The 21,287-nt window shown below is 36.9% G+C and overlaps 1 protein-coding gene across 1 annotated transcript in view; it reads right to left on the bottom strand.

Moving 5' to 3' along the window:
• The window catches only part of LRP1B (LDL receptor related protein 1B), a 1,686,774-nt gene that overhangs the window by 34,938 nt on the left and 1,630,549 nt on the right, over nt 1-21,287 (bottom strand). Inside the window, exons 81-84 of the mRNA XM_045298375.1 lie at nt 8,803-8,977; nt 4,184-4,288; nt 3,197-3,306; nt 1,093-1,170 (exon numbers count right to left, since the gene is read on the bottom strand). Of these exons, the coding sequence (XP_045154310.1) occupies nt 1,093-1,170; nt 3,197-3,306; nt 4,184-4,288; nt 8,803-8,977 (468 nt within the window). The remainder of the gene's footprint in view (nt 1-1,092; nt 1,171-3,196; nt 3,307-4,183; nt 4,289-8,802; nt 8,978-21,287) is intronic.

Genomic DNA, 21,287 nt, shown 5'->3' with positions numbered 1-21,287 from the left:
CACACACAAACACATACTAACACGAAACATTAACAAAATCAAATCATCAGCAACTGTCACCTTTTACTCCGATACCTATTCAATCAAATCCGTTTATAGTACTTCTCTGTAGCTCTACTACCCATTTTTGACCCTCCAAATGCAGCAGTCATGTCGCTGCTTCTCTAAAGCCTTCCGCTGTCCCAGGAGGAATCAATTCCTCTTCATTCAGTTTTTTTCCACCTCACTCTAGCCATCTTTTTATTATTAAAGTTACCACATGGCATTTTAATTAGTTTAAAACCAAAGCATCTGCACAACGTGAACCTTATTCAAAAATAAAACCCATAGCTGAGTTTCTGTAGCAACAAGAGACTGTACAGACAACACTCCGTGAGCAGACATGGACTTCAGAATCAAACAGGCGCACATGCTCTTAGTCCAAGCCATCAGAAACGTCATCATGATAGGACCTCACTGTCTTGTCTGTAAACTGCGGATAACAGTAGTGCTCATCACTAGATTTTGCTCAGATTGTTAAATTTGATAATGCCCATTCTATTGTACAGAGCATCACTTATAAGTTGGAACCTCAATAAATTCACATAATGACAACAAATGTTTAAAATACAGTGCTTGAGTGAAAATATTTGCTAACTTTGTTTTTGCTATTAATAAGTTTGTTTCCAAATTTACACAGTTTCACTCATTGTTGGCTCAAATTAAATATATTGTGAATGAGTTACTGAATGATGAGATAATATAATTATTTCTCTTGTGTTCCCTTTCCTGGCTTAAATGATTTGAAATGTGCACTAAATTTTACTTCTACTATTAAAATAAATGTTAGTGAGTAGAAACCAAACGCAGACATTTCCCCAAAGTCAAGTGCAGATAAAGAGATAGAGAAACACAAAAGCACATAGCATTTACTGTTGGTTCTTTAATAATGTTTTCCTGGCTGAGCTTCTCAGATTGAGTAATGATCATTATGATTATTCTCTATTCTTAGTAAACATTTTTTAAGTGCACACATATATATAAAGGACTGATACATCTCAAATTTGTTTGTGATTCTAAGGGACATCCTCTGAACATCCTCTGGAGGCTAACCTGTGGAGAATGGAGGCGGGTCTGGGATGCTGGATGCATCTTCCTGAGCACCGTGATCCTGGGCAGAATCAATGAAGCCTGGGCATCCGAGCAGATGTCGCCAGGTGAAATACCCGTGAATTCATTGCCCACACTATTCTTCCCTCCCTGTAAATGGCGACATTTACAAAACCTCACTGCTTCTAACTTAGAGTATTGTCTACCCTTTTCATAAGACTCCCTGTGGCTGATCATAAGTACCTTATTCAAAACCACATCTCTCCTCTACCTCAAACCTCTGGCTACTCATTATGTTCAGGCTTTAGCATAAGTCCTTGTCTTTGCCACAAACTTGGTTCCAATTTGCCTTTCAAGTGACACCTTCTCAACACCTCCCCCAGACCAATCAGCGACTCAAAGGGGCCCCTATGTTTCACATCGGCAGCTCCGCTTACGTGCCTGTCTTTTTAGAGGTCCCCCCCGCCACCAACTGAACTCAGAGCAAAATGTCACATTTTAGGGAAATGTCCCCTTTTCCCCTAAAGTCCTCCAAATCATCTCATCTCCTATTCTTAATGTGTCACCCTGATAAGAACCTACTACCCACACTGTAGCCCTGTGATCAATCTACTTTATTATAGGTTAATTAAATGCTTACAAATATCTAGTCCTACAAATTAATGATTTCCTTCATATCAAATCAAAAAGCAACCAACAATCCAAACCCATTGCTCATGAATTGATTCCAACTCCTAGAGACCCTGTAACTCTTTAGTCTGATACCCCAAATGCACTATCATGTGGGCTCTGACTTACCGTGATACTAGGAGTGTCTGACTAGGACTGTCTGGTGGGTTTCAAATATTAACCTTGCAATTAGCAGCCCAGTTTGCCACGCATTGTGTTACAAGAGCTCCCCAGCTCCTTAATTTTGAGGGGAGGGGTGGGGTTACTAGTTCATTTAACTTCCCATGTCTGGGATATGGTGCCCTTGAAGTGTTAGCTTAGTGCATGATGCCTGGAAGGATAAGAGTACAGGTAGGGCAAGGGGGTATGACAAAGTGATCTTTGTCTTTTTCTCCTTACCTTTAATTGCAAAATATACTGAACCCGAGCATAGATTAAGAACTGAATTTATTTATTTATTGCGTAATATTTAAAAAGATGTTTCTGAATTCCTTTGTATGTATTAATTAGTTTAGTAGCCATTCCAGAAAAAGTAAGAGTTGTGTTTCCCATTTTAATCACTTCTCATAATGTTTCCACTATTATCTAAAGATGACATTTTCTACATAATAAAATAGGAATTTCAAACCAAATTGATGGGGGGGGGGCGGCTATGATGAAACATCTGAATTTTAAGACAATTGTCTTATAAAATCATTGCTTCATACTGGGACCTGGCCCCTAGCGGGGCTATAATCCAGTTCCAGGTGGGGGTTCTGTGGTTGACACTGAGCGTTAAGGAGGGCCGGATATGATTTATCCCGAATGCCCGAAATCACAATGCAAAAATAATTTCCATTGTGACAAATATTGACAGTTACAGTACAGCTGGTCCCTGAAGTTTCTTAGAGAATATTAGAATTTATATTTTCATGGATAGAAAATCAGCAAACTCTATCAAGAACAAATTCTAAGCATTATTAGGAAATGTTTCTCTTCTCTTTTGAAAAGAGATTGCACCTATTTTCTCCACTTCATTAATAAAGAGAGAGCTCAATAAACATTAGGGACATGAAATAGTGTCTTTCATTAGCACTAGAATTGGAACAGCAGTCACTATGTAGAAATCAGTATTTTAAATCGCATGTTAAAAAGTTGAACAACACCTACTTCGGTGCTTCTTGAACTGAGAGCCACTCTGTTAGCACATACATTTTCATTAGGCAGTTCCGCGAGCTTTTGCATGTCTCTGTTTTCCTTCTAAACGCTCTAGCAGCGTAGAGCGCACGCACTTGTCGGAGTGCGAAGCAAAGGTTAAGTGTGTATGACATAGATGAGCCCCAAGATTAAGTATGTACTGTGAAATGCATATGGATGTTCATGATTTGAACCAATGAACTGTGGCCTGAAATGATGTCACATGAAGTGCAGCGTTAAGCGGAAGGTTAAACCTACTTGCATCTCGGCTCATTAAACGCAGTTAAAGTGCAAATCCCCTCATTCTGACAGTAGTGATCACAAGGGTTCGCTTTCTGGTCACAGCGCTGACTTTTAAACCCCACCGAGCATCTGCAGAATTTCAGTAAAATACAACTAAATAAAGCGTCTCACTTTTTCTTTCTTTCTTTCTTTTTTTTTTTGGCAAATGTTTCATTTCATACAAGAATGGTTAGGTGGGGGAAAAAAGGAAAAAAATTATACCAGGTATATTATTTCTTTCTTAAACACAGTCATCACATGCTACACTTGTAAGTGGGGAACAGGATGAAGACTTGGATTATATAGGATTGTCTTCCTTCAGGTTTAACAGTGAAAAAAGAACACTCAAAATAGTGGCTACCAAAGGTCAATGATTTATTTCAAATTGCCAATTATAAGCAATTGGGGCACTAAGATAGAGATAATAAATAAGTTCCACATTTTCTCAAGAGCAGAGAATGGTCAATCGTTTCTGTTAGTATTCAAAAAACCCAGATTCAAGTTAATGTACTCCAGAGAAGTCAAGGACTTAGTAATCTTACATGATATAACACTCTAACCCTGGTACAAATATCATTATACACTTGAAAATATACTTCAAGTTGTTTTTAAAAGAATGTTTGTAAATATCAAAGAATTAAGAAAGCATGCTTATTTCTGGGTTGCCATATTTGAACAAGGGCAGTGAAATTAGAACATTATATACTGCATTTCCACATCCAAGATCTATGAATGTCTGAAATGAGCATGAGGCTAAGAATCAAATATGATCATCCTCATGGAATCATTAACAAAGTGAAGGAGGAGATTCTATAGTACATGAGCAAATGAAGAAACAATACTTGATCAGAAATGTCCATGAAACATTTATTTAAAATCAATTACTGCCTGTGAAAGGAGAGAACTAGAATAGATAGTCTACGTGTACACCGCGTCCGATCGTGAATGTCTGCAGTTAGGTACTCACACACACACAGGTACGTTTGTCTCCGGGTCCAGCTGACACGTGCCCCCATTGTAACAGTAACCATCACACAACTGACAGCTCGAAGCGATTTTCCCATTGGTGCAGCTGTAGGAACCAAGAAAAGGAAAACACCGTCGCCACCAGCATCATTGCTGATGAAAGTTGAAACGAACCCTCTCAGATAAAAATTTCATCTTAAAGTTGGGGTGGAGAGACTGGTGATGAGCAAGTTTTCAGCAAGACAGACTTGCTGGAGGCGATTTTTATCTTTTTAGAGCAGAATCATGAGATAACATTTTTTTGACTTACAAATTTTAGTCCATTTGCTTATTTAAAATAACTATAAAGATAGGTATATGACTACGTGTAAGGAAAAAACACACATCCTGATATTTCACTTATACTTAGGAAGACATGAACGTACATAATTATGTATCATATAATTAGGATCTGGTGACCTGTGCAAATCCTAAATCACATGATCAAATACTCCGAAAGTTAATGCTTTACCCATTCCTTCTAAAATACAGAATCTAGCCCAAAGACACATTACTCAGTTTAGACTTTCCAATCTGCCACTGAGTGTAGAATGATCCTGTGGTCACGGTTGTCCCAGAGCTCCCGTCCCAGTGTGTGCTGTCATCAGTGTCTGACTCCTTATTTTATAACAGGAAAGAATACTCATAGCATTTCTTGCAAAAACTAGGCAGCAATAATGTTAGAGGAGTAATAAATCGTAAGGCTACAAAATAGTTGAGGCAGTTTTCTTGAAAACCCTACTGAGATATTAACTTAAAGTCATATTATATGTCTGGGGTAAGAATAAAACAATCTTGACTCACAATCAGAACAATGAGTGTAACAGTAAAAGGAAAAGAGGAATATCTGACTTCCAGTGTTCATGAAACAAATTAAATTATGCTTGTAGATTGCAGTGGTTACATGATGGGCTGCGATCCGCATGGTTCGAAACCACCAGCTTCGCAGGAGAAAGGCTGGGTTGTCTATGCCCACGGGCGTCATTGAGTCAGCATCGGCTCAAGGGCAGTGATTTTGGTTTTTAAAAGGAGAATCGTGCATCCCCATGACAAGCTATTGAAAGCACTCTTTTATGGAGAGTAGAATGACATAAGCCTCAGAACAAAACAGAACGACTCTGGATCACATTCATAATCCTCATTGGTAATAAGTGTGAGGAAGTAACCAATTATGGCACAAGGAATCTGCACATGACCTTGACAGAGAAATCAATCTACAATACCATTGATTGATCGTTTTCATGATGTATGTCTATGATATTATAGCCATAATAGAATAATTACCAATGATAGGTGAATTGCCTGGGAACAAGAGGTTGGTAATTTTATAATTTATTTAATCTATACATACTTATTTAACTTCATATGGGTGGTAGAGCTGCTAAAAATGCACGAAAATGCTTATAACTGCTCTAGGTTTTTAAATTGAAGTCATCTTATAAGATGGGTTTTAAATCCTCATTTCCCCCCTAAGATATAGGAATGATGACTAAATTATTTGCAAAGGTTTCATCAACATGGTTTTGGAAAACTCCTTTGTCCTGTAATCCCATATTTGTCATGAGGTTTCGAATCTCTTTTGAGCTGGACATGGGAAAAGAGGAGGCAAGGTCGAAGGTTTTCCATATTTAACAGAGCCCGGCGCATCCTTTGCAGCCCTGCTCTTACTGGCTGCGGTGCAGCTGGCTATAAATCATGGTGACCTCGTGCGTGTCAGATGAAACATGTTCTGTAAATTTTCCTGACTCTACTATTTTGAAAGTAGATCGTAAGGTTTTTCCCGAGGTTGTCTTTGGTTGGGTTCAAACTGGTGAGCCTTTTCTTGGTTGCTGAGTGCTTAAACTTCTCCACTGCCCAGGGCCTCCTTTAGAGGCAGCCGGCGACAATGGCACTGAGTCAAGAAGACATAGAGTGGAGGTGGTGCCTGGCAAGCTAAATGGACCCTGATATATTTTTTCCTGTCCCTGTCAAGCAACATTGAAAATCAACAGAGCACAGAATCATACTGTTTCTTGTTCCATCAAAGGAAGAGTCAAAAGAAAAGAAAAGCTCATCATGTATTAAAGAGTTCCCACAAAAAGGATAGCTAGCTGCCAAAGATCAGCTTTTAAGAGATAAACCACACATTCCCATTCAATTGTTCATTGCTTTTAGACTTCTGCTGCCAGCAGTTATGAAAGTTGTTGCCTCTTTTCCCTTCAAGGATTTTGTTTGACCATGAAAGAAAGGACACAAGTTTGTAGTAAATTCCAATGTGAAGTACGACTTATATAAATCATTATAATACTTCAGAGTGATTTTTGTATTTTTAATGTAAGGTTTCATAATAATTTTAGAGGCGTATGTGATACACACTCCAAACCAAAATTAACTCATTGTCATCCAATCGTTTCTAATCCATAGTAGTCATGCACAGATTTTCCAAAACTACAAATCTTTACAGAAGCAAATAGCTTCATTTCCTCCAGAGTGGCTGGAGGTGGGTTTGAACTGCCATCCCTGTGGCTAGCAGCTCAAGGCCTCACCAACAATGCCACAGAAGACCTTGATATACATACTACAATACATGTGATATAGTACTTTCCATGTGTTAATTTTAATTTGAACACAAAGAACACTCATAACAATTGACATAGATAATTTTAAGTTATTCAATATTATGATAAAGTATTCTTCAGAATTGAGCTGAATACTTAAATTAAAGTTTATATTGAGTATACCTGACAGAATACCTATTCTAGTTGACAGCTCATAGGCTATGTAATTAATAACATAACTGCTTAGTTGCTATCACAAATATAGTGTTCTAAAACATTTATAACTAAATAAAAACGATTCACTTTAACTATGCTGTAATAATGCTTCCTGCATATGTTCTTTACCTATGAAACAGATTTCAACATCACCGTAAACATTAACTTAGTGCTGATATAAGCTATAATCAAAGTGAACATTAATTTTAATTGATATAATTTTTAAATACCTGGAGACCTGGAGACCTCTGCTTTAAACATGACACTTTTAAACGTTGTCTAGTTTACCTGGTCAGGTAAGCATGTTTGTGCTGTTTTATTTTGAAGTTCATTATCTACTCATTGTCAAACCCAACTCACTGCCATTGAGTCATGTCCAACTCATAGAGAATCTACCTACATAGAGTTTTTGAGGCTGTATGGTGGAGCAGACAGCCTCACCTTTCTCCCATGGATAAATAGGTGGATTTGAACTACATACCTTGCAGTTAGTAGTCCAATGCTCATTTGATGTGGGATCAGATGTTTAATGTGCTAAAGTAATACCAAAAGCTTGGAGTTAATTTTTAAGAGACATCACGTAATCTAGTTCTGAAAAAAAATCAGGTTTCGGAAACTCTAGGAGGCAGTTCTTGTCTGACTTACAGGGGCTGCCATCAGGCAGCGCCAACTAGCCTGTCACTGATAAATTGTGCTGGACGTGAAGGAAAATATATCTGCACATTAATTAAAATAAAGTTCTGTCATGTTAAATGTCATCCCAAAGTACAGTTAAGCTTATGGGCAAATATCATTCTGGTAACTGATATAAAAATGTATTTTGGTTTTATGTACTTACCGAAGGCACTCGATTTTCATTTTCAATGACTTTGCTTTGAAAATAATGTACTTTTAAGTGATCAAATTTGAAGGTGTGAGTAAATGTCATTCATAATTATAACATAAATCATATTCAGAGTAAATTCTACAATAAGAACAAATTGGTAAACATGCTGATGCTGTCTGTAAGGACATGGCATTGGGTCTTGTTTGGCTAGCACGCTGCCAGTGGACGCTCAATGAGAGGCGGGCCATGAATGCTGCAGGGCTCTCCTTCCTGGCTTGCATGCTCACTACACACCAAAGCCGGGCACGCGGTAGAGTCTAGTCCTTCTTTAAAAGGTGGTTGAAAGAAGCTTGAATGAGGCTTGATTTCTATCCTCTCTGGCATACATTTGTTTCGCGATGGAAACTGAAATGGTCTTATCCTTTTGTCGAGATGTTCTGCCTTTCTGTCACTTAATGTTTAAAGCAATATAACCAAATCAACCGTGTACAGTTTTGTTGCTATTGCTTCCCAGAAACATCAGTCCCTGTACTTCCTGTAGTATAATGTTCAATGTCAGTTTAAAGAAAAAAATTTACAAAAGCTTGTTTTACATCATAGACCTTTTGTCCCTCCTCCAAAGGTTGAATTTGTAGTGGCAACAGAAAAGTACTAATAAGGATTGAGCGATGAAAGACCTGACAAATCTTAATGTCATCAAATCACAGTTGGCTTTTTAAAAAGCATGCTGCATTTTGCTATTTATTATTATTAGGAATATTCTATGTGGTCAATAGTCTTCTAATCCCATTACAAGATGGGTTTTGATGTTTCTAACAGGTGTTACATAGGTTGAGTTAAAGAAAATTGATCATCATCAGTAGCCTCAAAAATATAATACCAAGGTTACCCTACAGTGGTTTAGAATAAAGACAATTTACATTACTTTTCCTGTTTTATTACTTTAGTACCATGTCCTTTTGAGTTCAAATTCTTCAATAAAAAGGCCTGATATGCACTTACTTGCAAACTATATCTTCACTATCTTTATTTATAATGCAATGTCCCCCATGACATCTTGTACATTTATCAACTTCACATTTTGGTCCTTCATAGCGGGTTGGACAGACACATTCCACACCTCCGTCATCCTCAACGGTACAGGATTCAGAATTCACACAATAGTGGTGACACACATCTAGGAAGAATACACAGAGGAAAGTCAAATTATATTATAAGATCCTTTACTTCAATCAGAATGATGTTACCATTTCTCCTATTAAAATAGTGAATCAATAGGTAGATTCATTTCAAAAGGCAATTAGTAATTGTATTTAATTAGCATTCTCTCATCATGCTATTGATTACTCTTGTCCCCTTGAGTTAATCATCATTTCATTTAGCTAAGGGGGAAGACTTATCCCAAGTGTTCAAGACCTCTAAGGTTAGCAATAAAATTTTAAAATATTGAATAATAACCACTCAAATTTTGAAATGAGGCATTCTGCTTTAACCTTTTGGAAAGCAGGCAGGTCTATGACATGTGTGTTTGTATATGTACACATTTATAACTTATCAGATTTTAAATATTGAAGTATACACTAACAATAATCCTAAGGAAAATCATTTATTACATTGATCCAAACTTTATGTTTGTCAGATGCTAGTTTCTTATAGCGACCTAATTGGGAAGTAATGTTAAATGAGGGCATGTTGTCAGGAGAGATCAATCCCTGACAAAGGACATTCGGACAGTGACAAAGAGAAAGGCCCTTCAGGTGGACAGGCACAGTGGCCGTAACAACGGGCTCAGGCATAAGAGCATCTGTGAGGATGGCACAGGACGGGGCTGTTTCGTCCTTTTGTACATGTTCATCAGAACCACTCGACAGCACCGAACAACAGCAAACAACAAAGTAAAAATCATAAGTTGTAAAGTTGAACATGTTGTGTAGCAATTACAATGAATGAGAAAATTAAATACAATATAGAATGTCTACGTTTGTATATTAATCGGGGTTCAAACTTCCTACCATGCTTATTCAATATGTATTCTGAGCATATCATCCAAGAAGCTGGACGGCAAGAAGAAGAACCTGGCGTCAGGAGTGGGGGAAGTCTTACTAACGATCTTCGAGATGCAGATGACACCACCTTGCTCCTTGAAAGTGAAGAAAACGAAGCACCTTCCAAGGAAGCTCAAAGGCGGTGGCCCTCAGTGTGGATTATAACTCAATGTGAAGAAGACCAAATTCCTCAAAACTGGGCCAATAGACAACTTGATGATAAGTAGAGAATATATTGGAATCCTCAAAAATGTAACTTGGCTACACAGTTAATGCTCATAGAAGCTGCAAAGAAATTAAATGATGCACTTTCATCAAGCCCTCTTTAAAGGGTTAAAGAGGAAGGATATCATTTTGGAGACTAAGGTTCATCAGTTACAACTACAGTATTTTAATCATGTAATAGGCATGTGGAGCCCGGTAGTGTAGTGGTTATGCCTGGGCTTTCTACTCCCATAAATAGTTATAGACTTGATGGCAATGAGTTTTAGCTTGAGCTTTCTCCATGTATGATTTTGTTGATGTCAATGCCTACATGGTCTCACCTTTGCTCATTAGTGTGCACCGAATCAACATTCTTCAGATGGTCACTATATTCAAGTGGGATATACAGTATTTTGGCTGTATGAAACCTGCTTTTATTTTCTTCACTTCACCCTAGGCTTGCATATGAGTACTTAATAGTTCCATAGTCTTCTCTTGGCCTTCTTTTGACTGATGATATTGAGCATCTCCATGATCTTTTCTCATATATATGGTACATTTAATTCTTTTCTATATCTCTGGTGAAATCCATATATATAGTCACCATTTGTGTTGTTGAAAAGAAATTGCACTTACGATGAAAAAATTATTGTCCTTGCAAGATTTTATCATGCAATCTCCAGCTCTGTTTCTACCACCATAGTGCCCAACTACTGACCTTTCCTGTTTGTTTCCAGCTTTGGCATTCCAATTCCACAAATTATCAGTACATATTTGATAAATTTCTGGCTGAAGAAAGTGGTAGAATTATCTTATTTCTTCATCATTGGCTTTAGTGGTTGGAGGAAAGAATCTTATTCAGGGTGCTGGCCCTAGTGAGAGGATCTCTCTCTCCCTAGTGAGAGGATCTCTCTCTCTCTCTCTCTCTTGGCAGAAGGTCCATATCTCCTTGAGCTTTATTCAATGTCAGTCTTCATGTCACTTGACAGCTTCCTCCCATCTCTTCTTCTCTAGTATATCTCAAAAGAGATTGACATTGACGCAAGCACTCTAAAAACTGAACCTGTTTTATGAGTGTAAGAAAGACCATCCACGCACCAATGGGAGTATGACCATGAGCATAGAGGCTAGGATTCATGACCCATATTTGTGGGTGGTGGAGGGGAGGGGGGCACAATTTAATCCGTAGCATTACTTAATGACAGAAAGGATCTAAGTATTGGCATCGGTATCCATTCTTTGTTCCTGTTTCAGCCCACTGATCGGATATATAAGTCAGATAATGATGTGTCCTTCCAAGATCTCCATATCATGTTTTTATTCAAAGGTTACCACAGTTGACAATTCATTAAAATCATGTAGGAGACCTATTTGTAAATGCAAATTCCAATGGCTTCCTTGCCCCTTATCCCTACATTCTTGCTCATGGGTACAGATGATCTTCATGGGGTTAGTTAAGGAACTAGTACTTTTTCGAGCAAGGGATATAGGAAGTGATAACTTGGAGAATGTTTTCTGGGTGAGAAAGAGATTAGACCATCTAAAATTATAATGGATCTGTTTTGAATTAAATAACATTTCTTGACTAACAAGGGAAGCTTTATATAAAACAGCAACTTAAAATTGTGAACCACATTTCTGAGACGTCCTCACAAACTAAAAAAGGAGGGGGAAAAAAGGTAGATGCCTAAATGTTTATGTCAATAGCACACTGCAGCCACCAGCCACTCTGTGGGGAAAAGTGAAGGCTTTCCGCTCTCATAAGGATGACAAGTTCAGAGCCCCACGAGAGCGGTCCTACCTTGGGCGATGGGGTGGCTATAAGTTGAGTTGGAGCTGACTTGATGTCAGCTAGTCTGTTTTGGGTTTTGTTTGGGTGGTCCTGGAGCCAAGGGCCCTCCGTTACAACTGTGTTACATGTTTCCAATGCTTATAAAATGTTTTTAAATCACCCTAATTTGTAATTTTAGAAACCAATAAGAAGTGGTCTTTCGGAGAAGGTAAGGAAAAATATAGAACATTAGGTGACACCTGGGAAGCTAGTGATGTTTTCTTGGCCTGATATTGCTATCCACTGGTGCATATACTTGGTGATAATTTATTAATTTGTATATTTAGGTGTTTATTTCCTTGAATCTAAATGAATAAAAGAAACAATAAAAAGGATTTGAAAATATGGATTATTTTTCTAACTTGTGCTAAATAGCTTTCACCTTTACTATATACATATTTTTAAGTATTCATGGTCAACTTTTTATTCTTTAATGGAAATTTTCCACCCTTTACTTCCTTCAGTGTATGTATATTTTCCATTTTATTTAAGATGCACATTATTAAGTGGAGTTGATTCACCTTGTGACATAAAAATGGAATCCAAAAATGCTAAATGTTTGCTTAAGATAAAATTGTGAAAGCACATATTAAAATGTACACTTTAATAAATCATTTTAAATTGCATGCTGTTAAGCCATGCCATTTTCTCCAAAAGGCAAAAAAAAATCATCTTAGCTTCGGAACCATTTTTCTACAGAGATTCAAATGGAAAGCCATTTCACTTTTGGTAGCTCATGTGTACACCACTCTGCACTACATGAAAGTGTAGAGGCACAGTGCTGCTGTTGGTCGCCACGCCTGGCAGAAGTGCTTTCCAATGCCCTTCGCTGAAAACATCCTGACCTTGCTGCTGTTACATTTAAGAAGTGGAGCATTTAGAACATGGCAGATTGTATGAAATATCATCTCATTTTCTCTTTCTCTTCTCAGGTATGATCTACTGTCAGTTACAAATATCCATGCAAAATTGCACAAATAGATGCTGTATTTTCATCTGTATCACCTTTGTATATATTATATATTTGAAAATATATTACAGATATTTAAACGACTGCACACATATTTAAATTCTAAGCATCACCATGTTCTTCATCTAATAAAAGGAATGCCTATTAGTACTTCACTTCAACATGAAAAACCAGTTTATTAATTTAGCAAAGTGTCAAAAAGAGAAGAAGATGAGATGCTCCTTTGGTACGCAACTGTTCACATTGGTAGGAAAGGCCTGCTGCTGATTTAATGAGATCTTAAATGACTGGTTAGGTCACTAATCACTACAGAGATATTTTCCTTATGCTTCAGCTTGGAAAACAAAAAGTTACCCCATAGAGGTACCACTTTAAGTATAATAATAGCTTTAAAACTATTTTGAAAGCAGTTTTTCTAAAATACAGTGCACTTTTTCTTACATAAAATACATCACTCTTTTTACTGAAGTTTAACAATAGGAATATATATGTTAGTTGTACAAACTTATCTTTCCAAAAGCGTTATAGCCTTCCAGTTCCCATTCTTATAGTTCACCATTGACTGAGATGTTAACTATAAAGCTATAGGTATACCTGTAACTATAAAACTGTAGAGATATCTCAATAAAAAACCTAATAATCCTTCTATTAGAAAATTAATGATTAGGGATATTGGTCCCTGGTTAACCACAAAGTGTTCAGTAAAAAAAAAAAAAAAAAGACCCAAAACAGAACAACTTTCTTCTATTTTTTTAATATAAAGCATAACTTTTTTTTCCTTAAAGGTTTAAATTTAGTATAATTCTTATTTGCACTAATAGGAAGTAAAAACAAATGGAACAGACATTGAAAAGACAGGAGAGAAAGAAAATACAAGGATCTTTGAAGTGGTGAAAATGTTGAAAATAAGAGCAAGAGAGGAGGAGAGGCTACTTGAATAGCCAGTAAGCATTCAGGAGGAACAGTGTAAATTCATGGAAGAGAAATCTGGTACACAAAATCTTTGATCATTTTGAGAATAAAATGAGAAAATGATTTTAACAATACAATGGAAGGGTTCTTTGCTGAGGACATGCATATACTGTATGCTGCAAACTACACCAAGAACCCAGGACTACAAGAAAGACCACAACCTGCAGAGAGCCAGCATCCTCTTCTCGTTAATTGTAAGGTTAAGCCAATAACGAAATAAAAGAACCACATTTGATCCGAGTCACTAAGGGACTAAAAGCTCAAGTTCATACTACCAGTGACGTAAATCCTTCCTTCGTAGGAAACTTTTTCATTTCATAAGTTTTGAACATTTTACTGACCTGAATGACTTAGCAATTGAGATGTTCTGCATATAACAAGAATGAGGCAATAATGAAATGTAATTAATCTGTGCCAGGAAAGTAGATATTACCATGAAATTATATAACATTTAATATTCACAATACTAAAACTGTTATAACTTCTGTATGGCAATTACACAAAGAACTGCATAGTTGCATAAAGCACAATCATAGAATCTAAAGGACAATGATGAACATATATAACTATAGAGTAGTCACACGATAATTGGGTAGAAAGTCACAATATAAATGGAATAACTTATGAAGAAGTTCACATATGTACTCTGTCTCTCTATCTTTTTCCATCTTTCCTTTTCTTGCTACTAGAAATAAAAGTGAATACTCCATGTATTAATCTTTTAATAACATCAGAATACAATGTATAAAATATGTACATGTAGAGGTATGTATATTTACATATATATGCATATTCATAGAGAAATACCTATCTATAAAATCCCTAGCTGCATTTAAATTCTCTCCCAGATATTTCTTTCTACTGACTGAAATAATTGCCAACACTAGTTAGTTATAAACTTCTGTTTTCAACTTAGCTATTCATCTTATTATAGCTACTGAAATGGGAAATTTGTTTAAAGAGAAGAAAACCAAACTAAAATCATATCACCTAAACAAAGGTGAGGATGTTCAAGCAAGAATAGTGAGGAAGGAAGGTAATCTTTAACAGGTAATATAGAATGGTCACTCAAGGAAACTGGATCTGTGGCAGTCACATAATCTGGTGTCAATTTGGGACTTGAGAGGATTAAGAGTGTAGGGGTGGAGTTTAGTCTGTCAATCAGGTCATAGCCAATGAAGCCTCTGTGGGCATGGCTTTTCCCTGAGGATTCTGGGAAAACTCTGGTATTTCCTCCTTGGAGATGGGAGAGACTCTCACTACTCACTCCCTTGGAGACTCTCTACTGATAAGGCTGGCTTCCTGCGAGACATCCCTGAGGAGAAGCCACCGGAACCTACCCTGATGCAGCTAGAACCCTAGACCTCGAGAAGCCACGTGGAGAACCCCTGCCAGCACTGAGATGCTTATAATGCCACTGGATCCAGAAGACTTTGTAGCCACTCACCTGTGATCATCCTGCATTTGGTGTCATTGCATGTGTTTTTTGAGTCTAAAGAGGATTTTATTGATTGGTATTAGACATATGGGCTAATATCGGACTCATGGGCTTGGATTGGACTCGGTTGGGATGTTTTCTTAATGTGCAATTAGCCTTTATATAAAAATCTCTCTGATACACATGAGTTTCTATGGATTTGTTTCTCTAGTCTACCCAGACTAACACAGGATCACACAGTTTTATATATATACTCATTGTTCAATTCCATTGACTTTTGATCTAGGTTTTAAGGTAAGCTTTATAAATTGGCCTTAAGATTTTTAATTCAGGATCTCACACACACAAAAATTTGCAATAAATTAAATTTAGGGTTGGATTCATTTCAGAAAATACACTAGGTAAATTCTAAAGTGCTTATAGTCAAATGTTCTATAACCGATACTCTAGTTTTCATGTAATTTGCATTTCTACATTATCGTGAGTTGTGTCCCTTGCGCAGTTGGTTCTATGAATTCTGATAATACCCCCCCACCCCACCCCCTCTGCTTCATGAGGGTTTATGGTTGTTTCTAAAGTAGAATGAAAAGTAAAAATTTCCAGAACAGCCAATAGTGTTATGTTATGAACTTCTGAAGAACATTTGTATCAGTGCAGTCTCGTAAGGGAGTGACAACAGTGGTGACGGTGGAACCGCTGTCTAGAACATGAGAAACACGGAGGCTGTGTCCACTTCCTCCCTTGGCCAATCATGTGACTTCATCGGAGCGATTTGACTAAATTCTCTAAAGTATGTTCTAGTCATCTTTAAACTGAGGCAGTCATACTAAACCAGGCTTATGACTGTTTCAAAAGTTAAGAAATGACATGAAACCCCTACACGGTGTGCTCAACAGAACCAAAGGCCAATAAGATCCAATGTAAGTAGAATTATGGACACACTGATTATAACGATGGCAGGTGCGTATGTTTCGATGATTTCTCTCACCCGGGCACTGGCATGTTGCTGTCTCATGCACTGAGATCACTGACCTCAGTTTATAGGTGTAGAAGCTGATGCATGGAGAGGTTAATCAATTTGCTTCAAACACACACTATTCAGGATAATATAAATTCAATTCAAACGAAGCCTATTCTAGAAAATAAAGTGTATATATATATGTGTGTGTATATATATGATAATTGATCATTCAAACATTTGCTCATAAAAAGATCTAGGGGGAAAAAAGTCTTAAATATGTTTAGTGCTCTCTTTGTATGAAGGAGCCCTAGTGGTGCAGTTGGTAAGTGTTAGGCTATGATCCTCAGGATCAGCTGAACGAAACCACCCATCTCTCCATGAGAGAAAGACCTGGCTTTCTACTCCTGTAAACAGTTACAGCGTTCAAAACTCACAAGGGAGTTCTACCTGAGTCAGCATCTACTCGGTGTCAGTGAGTTAGTTTTTTGCACATTAATGAAAACTAAAACTGCTCTCATCTATGTGAATTATCTGAGGATCTAGGCACCAGATACTGAAAGGTCCCACAGCTGCCAGAGCAGCACTCCGGGGGAATTTAGCTCGATGCCACCATAATCTACTAAGAAGAACTTAGAAACACAAGCAGATGCTTCTCCTACTGGCCCACAGACTAATATTTCAGTTGTTCGTCTCGGTCTGCCAGTGGCAGTCCAGTTGGATGATTGCCACCTTCATTGGTGAAAGGTAATGTGATGAAAGAGTTCAACTACGTAATGTAAGGTTGGTAGTTTGAAACCACCAGCTGCTCTGTGGGAAAAAGATGAAGCCGTTTGCTTTGGTAAAAATTTACTCAAACTCCACATAGAAATAGACTCAGATAATTGGTTTATCGCACCATATTTTTGTGAGAAAAATTTTCAATATCTATTGTGATTTAACCATTATCAGGCAGGATCAAACTTATGTTACTTCTGACAAGGTACAAAGCTAACATTCAGCAAAGAAGTCACAAAAGTAACACCTGCCTGAAGCTCTACCCGTGATGAGGATGAAAATATGTGGCCGTTTCTCTGGAAATGTTCTGAGATGTCTAAATACTTAAATATGTTAACAAGCCATAGCTTTTCCTTTGCTAGAGGTACATACCAAAAAATGAGTCAGTTTTTCATCTCGCTTGGCTTAAACGGCGAGAGAAAGTAGTTCTTAAAAATTTGTTCAGTCAGAATGATAAGATTTGTTATCTTTGCAGTATTTAATTGAAGATAAGGAAAACAGATATAAATAATATAAGAATGTAAAACTTTTTAATTCCTCAAATTCTTTAAAAAATCTTAGATATACTGTAATAACAATTTATTTTTTAGACCAACACACCTATTCTAAGTCCAGAACTGAGCTTGGCGAAGTTTGAATCCACGTATGCAGGACTTATGAGAAATTATAAATGGCCATCAGCACATCTAAGACACTGGTGAGGCTCAGGTGCATAGCTCCTATTTATGTTTTGGATAAATAATAAGCCTTATATTTTTTATTTGTATTCTTGCACCACGGCACAAAGAGCTACGTATTTACATTTTACATCTTAAATGATAACTATGACACAATGTTTTAGGGATTTTAACATTATAAATGAAACAATGTCATAATTAAGTTTTATCTCTCTTATCATTCTTATAATTAAACAAGATGATCATGAAATGTTTCTACCATTATACAACCAAAAAGCTAAATCTATCCTTTGCATTCAGGAACGTGCTAGTACCCATTCACAATGATGACGTCTCAGATAGGGAAACATGGCGATTGTTGTCGTGAGCATAAGATTGAATTCTTATGGCACCCTTCCTATTGAAAACCTTTTTTATTTATATTTTACATGCTGTGGCACCTTTCCCAAAACATGTCAGTAGACATCTTGTGTTAAAAATTACTCTTAAATTTACATGTGAATGAATATTTTTAATTATGTTTGCAGAAGCATACAACTAGAAACAATTTGTTGGGTTTGAGATAAGCCTCAAGTCAACATTTTTGTTTAATCTGTGTGTCTGTCTGAGTATCATTTATGTACGATGCTATTTTAAAATATCTATTTCTGTTTGTTGACAATCATTTGTGAATCTGTGCAGTTTACTTAACTTTAATTACAGCAAAAATCACAACCACGGTTCCTATTCATGCAACACCTTGCAATTAAAAAAATTTTTTTGAGGGATGCAATTCAGTTTATTCTAATGCAAATGGTATTTGGAAAAGTAATAATAGTCATTTCTTAGGTAACATACAGTTTTCAACTTTGAACTAAACAGTTTTAGGACTGTTTTTCATTGTCTTTCATCGTGCTTGATATATTAACTTTTCTTTAATTTTTTTTGCGGGGGGGAAGGCAAGTCCACACTTCTCTACCTTGTGAAGACAGTCCAAAAGGCCGTTTGTCTGGTTAGGGTTGTGGGACAAAGCATATTTCTAAAGGATTGTGAGACGAGATGTGTCGCAAACGCCAGATCTGTACGCATGGCCTAGAAATTAGCTGTTGCTATGCTAGCAAGCATACTTAAGTATTCTCAGATTATTTTTCAGTAATCCATAAACCTCAAAATTTTAAGAGAACATTACAAAGTATAAGATATAATTTATCAAAAGAGAACATGCTGTTCAATATAAAATTGAAATACTGAAATAAAAACAGCACCATTTCTGATCTCTGAGTGGTCCTTTCTGGCAGTGTTAACTTTATAGCTTTTTGCTGCTTTTAATTTGAAAATTTATACCATTTGGCTTTCTACTTACCAAAATATATGTAAAACACATGTCTTTTAAAAAGATGTATGTTTCCCCTTGGTTAGGGAGGGCAGGGAGTGATTTTCATAAGTAAACAGTTTCATAAGTAAACAGTTCTTCCCTGGGACAATTCATGCCAGGACACATGGACATTACCCAGGAATGTCAGGGGCATAAATATTGAAAAGAAACAAGGATTTTTACTCAGAGTTCACAGAAAAAAATGAAAGCCTTTCCTCTAGAACTGGCACAATGAATTCAGGCATCAAAGCTCTTAAACTATGAGAATACATTTCCATTTGATAAAGATATCCACATGCGGTACTTCTGTTATAGCAGCGGTAGATAACTAAGACAATTCCCATTGGTTCTCTTGCCCTGATGCTTTGATCATTTAATTACAAATAACCTCAAATAGCCTTGACCTCATACTAAACAGCTGAGCTTACATGCAAATTGTCATCCTCAGTTATTTCTGTGACTTATATTAGAAAATATTGCCACAGAGTAGCATTTAAGGCCGTTATATTTGTTTTTCAGACAACTCATTCAAGGAATATTTAATTTTATTTGTGCCATTATTGAGCACTGTCTCCCTTCCTTTTGTTACAATTATTTTGCATTTTATACTGCAAGATTTTATTTTGCCATTAGAGCTGTGCAATGTTTTCACTCAGCACTACTAAGAGCTGATGGTATACCTCCTACTAATGGACTTTAATTCGGCACTGTCATGAACCGTTCTTCCATTCCTTCATTTTCGGAGAAAAGACAGAACACCAACCCCACTGAACCTAGCTGGCTCTCAGCTAATAGATCCTACGTTTATTGTGGAGATTTCAGTTGGATTTATCATTTTAAGGGCACTGTCCACAACCTTAACCTGCCAGAGAACAGTATTACTATACTTTAGCAATGATTTTTGACATTTTGATCAACAACTTCTGGGGCTCTACTCTGACTGTAATAGGACTATTTCAGGACCTTCAGCAAGTTATTTAACCTCTGTCTAAGGATTAATTGGTTAATTTTAATAAGTGCTTTGCCGTAAAAGGTGGGAAGTGCTTTGACTGCTAATAGCGATAATAAATTTATAATGTGGTCTTTTATAAAACATCAAGTTACCTCAATTTATGATTCTATTAAGTTGCCAATTAAAATACAAGTTACCTGAACCTATTTTTTAAAGTACCCAAATTTCTATAATGATGGGTTTCTACTTCTTTTTTAACTAAAAAGAAAAGAAAGACAAAAGAAAATGGATACTTGAGTATTATACTCCAATTTGGAGTCAAAAGCAGAGTTTCATGAGTAAATACTAGCTCTCCATAAACTAAACATAAATAATACCAGATGGCCGAACACTGATGAAATGTAGTCTTTGTATGTAAAGGAGGCCTGGTTGCATGGAGGTCTTAGCGTTGGGCCGCTAATCACGAGGTTCTCAGTTAAGCCTACCAGCCAATTTCTGTCCGTGGAAAGATTTAGTCTCAGAAAGCCTGCATCAGTCAGCATGACCTGGAGGGTAGTGAGTGGTGTTTTTACATTAATTACTTTTTCTTTTGTTAATATATTGCCACATTGCATTTATTTATGTATTCATCTGTAAGATTACTCCTCTGTTTATTCAACATACGTTATCTCAACGAGGACCCTGTATAATAAGAAAGACATATACTACTAACAATAATACTAAGTAGAGAGTGTCAGAGCCAAAAGAGAGATTTGGAAAGTAAGGAGAGGAATAGGTTAATTTACAATAAGAGGTGTGTGAACAATTTCAAAGAGAAAATAGTGTTTATGCTGGACACAGAGCAGTAGCTATTATTCGGCATTAAGAAATGAAAGGTGAGAAGAAATCAAAGAAAGTGCATTCTAGAGCCATACAACCAAAAAGTTGTCATGGCATACATTTTTTTTAATGAGGAAGAGTGATCGATATAGTAAGACAAAAGCAATGGGGACAAAAACAGTTAAGGACAGTCCTGTAGGCCCCATTATTCACTAACATTTCATGTTGTCCCTTGTTCACGTGGAAACTATTTTAGGCTTGGAGGATGAGGGGGAAGAAATGAGTGAGTGAAAAAGCAGATGAAATCTTGTGGGTCTCCATGGTATGTGAAAAGGAGGTAGATGGTATAGTAACCAGGAACAGAAGGAGGAGTAAATGGGGGTATGCACACCTAAGGGGATTGGATTTGTCAGCTAAGCTCTCCCGACCTGCATGTCACTTCAGAGCTAGGTTGAGCCAGCCATGGGAGCAAAACATTTGCTGACAGAGA

This window comes from Echinops telfairi, unplaced genomic scaffold (assembly GCF_000313985.2).
Source record: "Echinops telfairi isolate 266 unplaced genomic scaffold, ASM31398v2 ScPeMD7_4;HRSCAF=17, whole genome shotgun sequence".
In the NCBI taxonomy this organism is placed as follows: Eukaryota; Metazoa; Chordata; class Mammalia; order Afrosoricida; family Tenrecidae; genus Echinops; species Echinops telfairi.
Note: the sequence above shows the minus strand (reverse complement) of the source record. Positions and strands in the feature narration are given on the sequence as shown.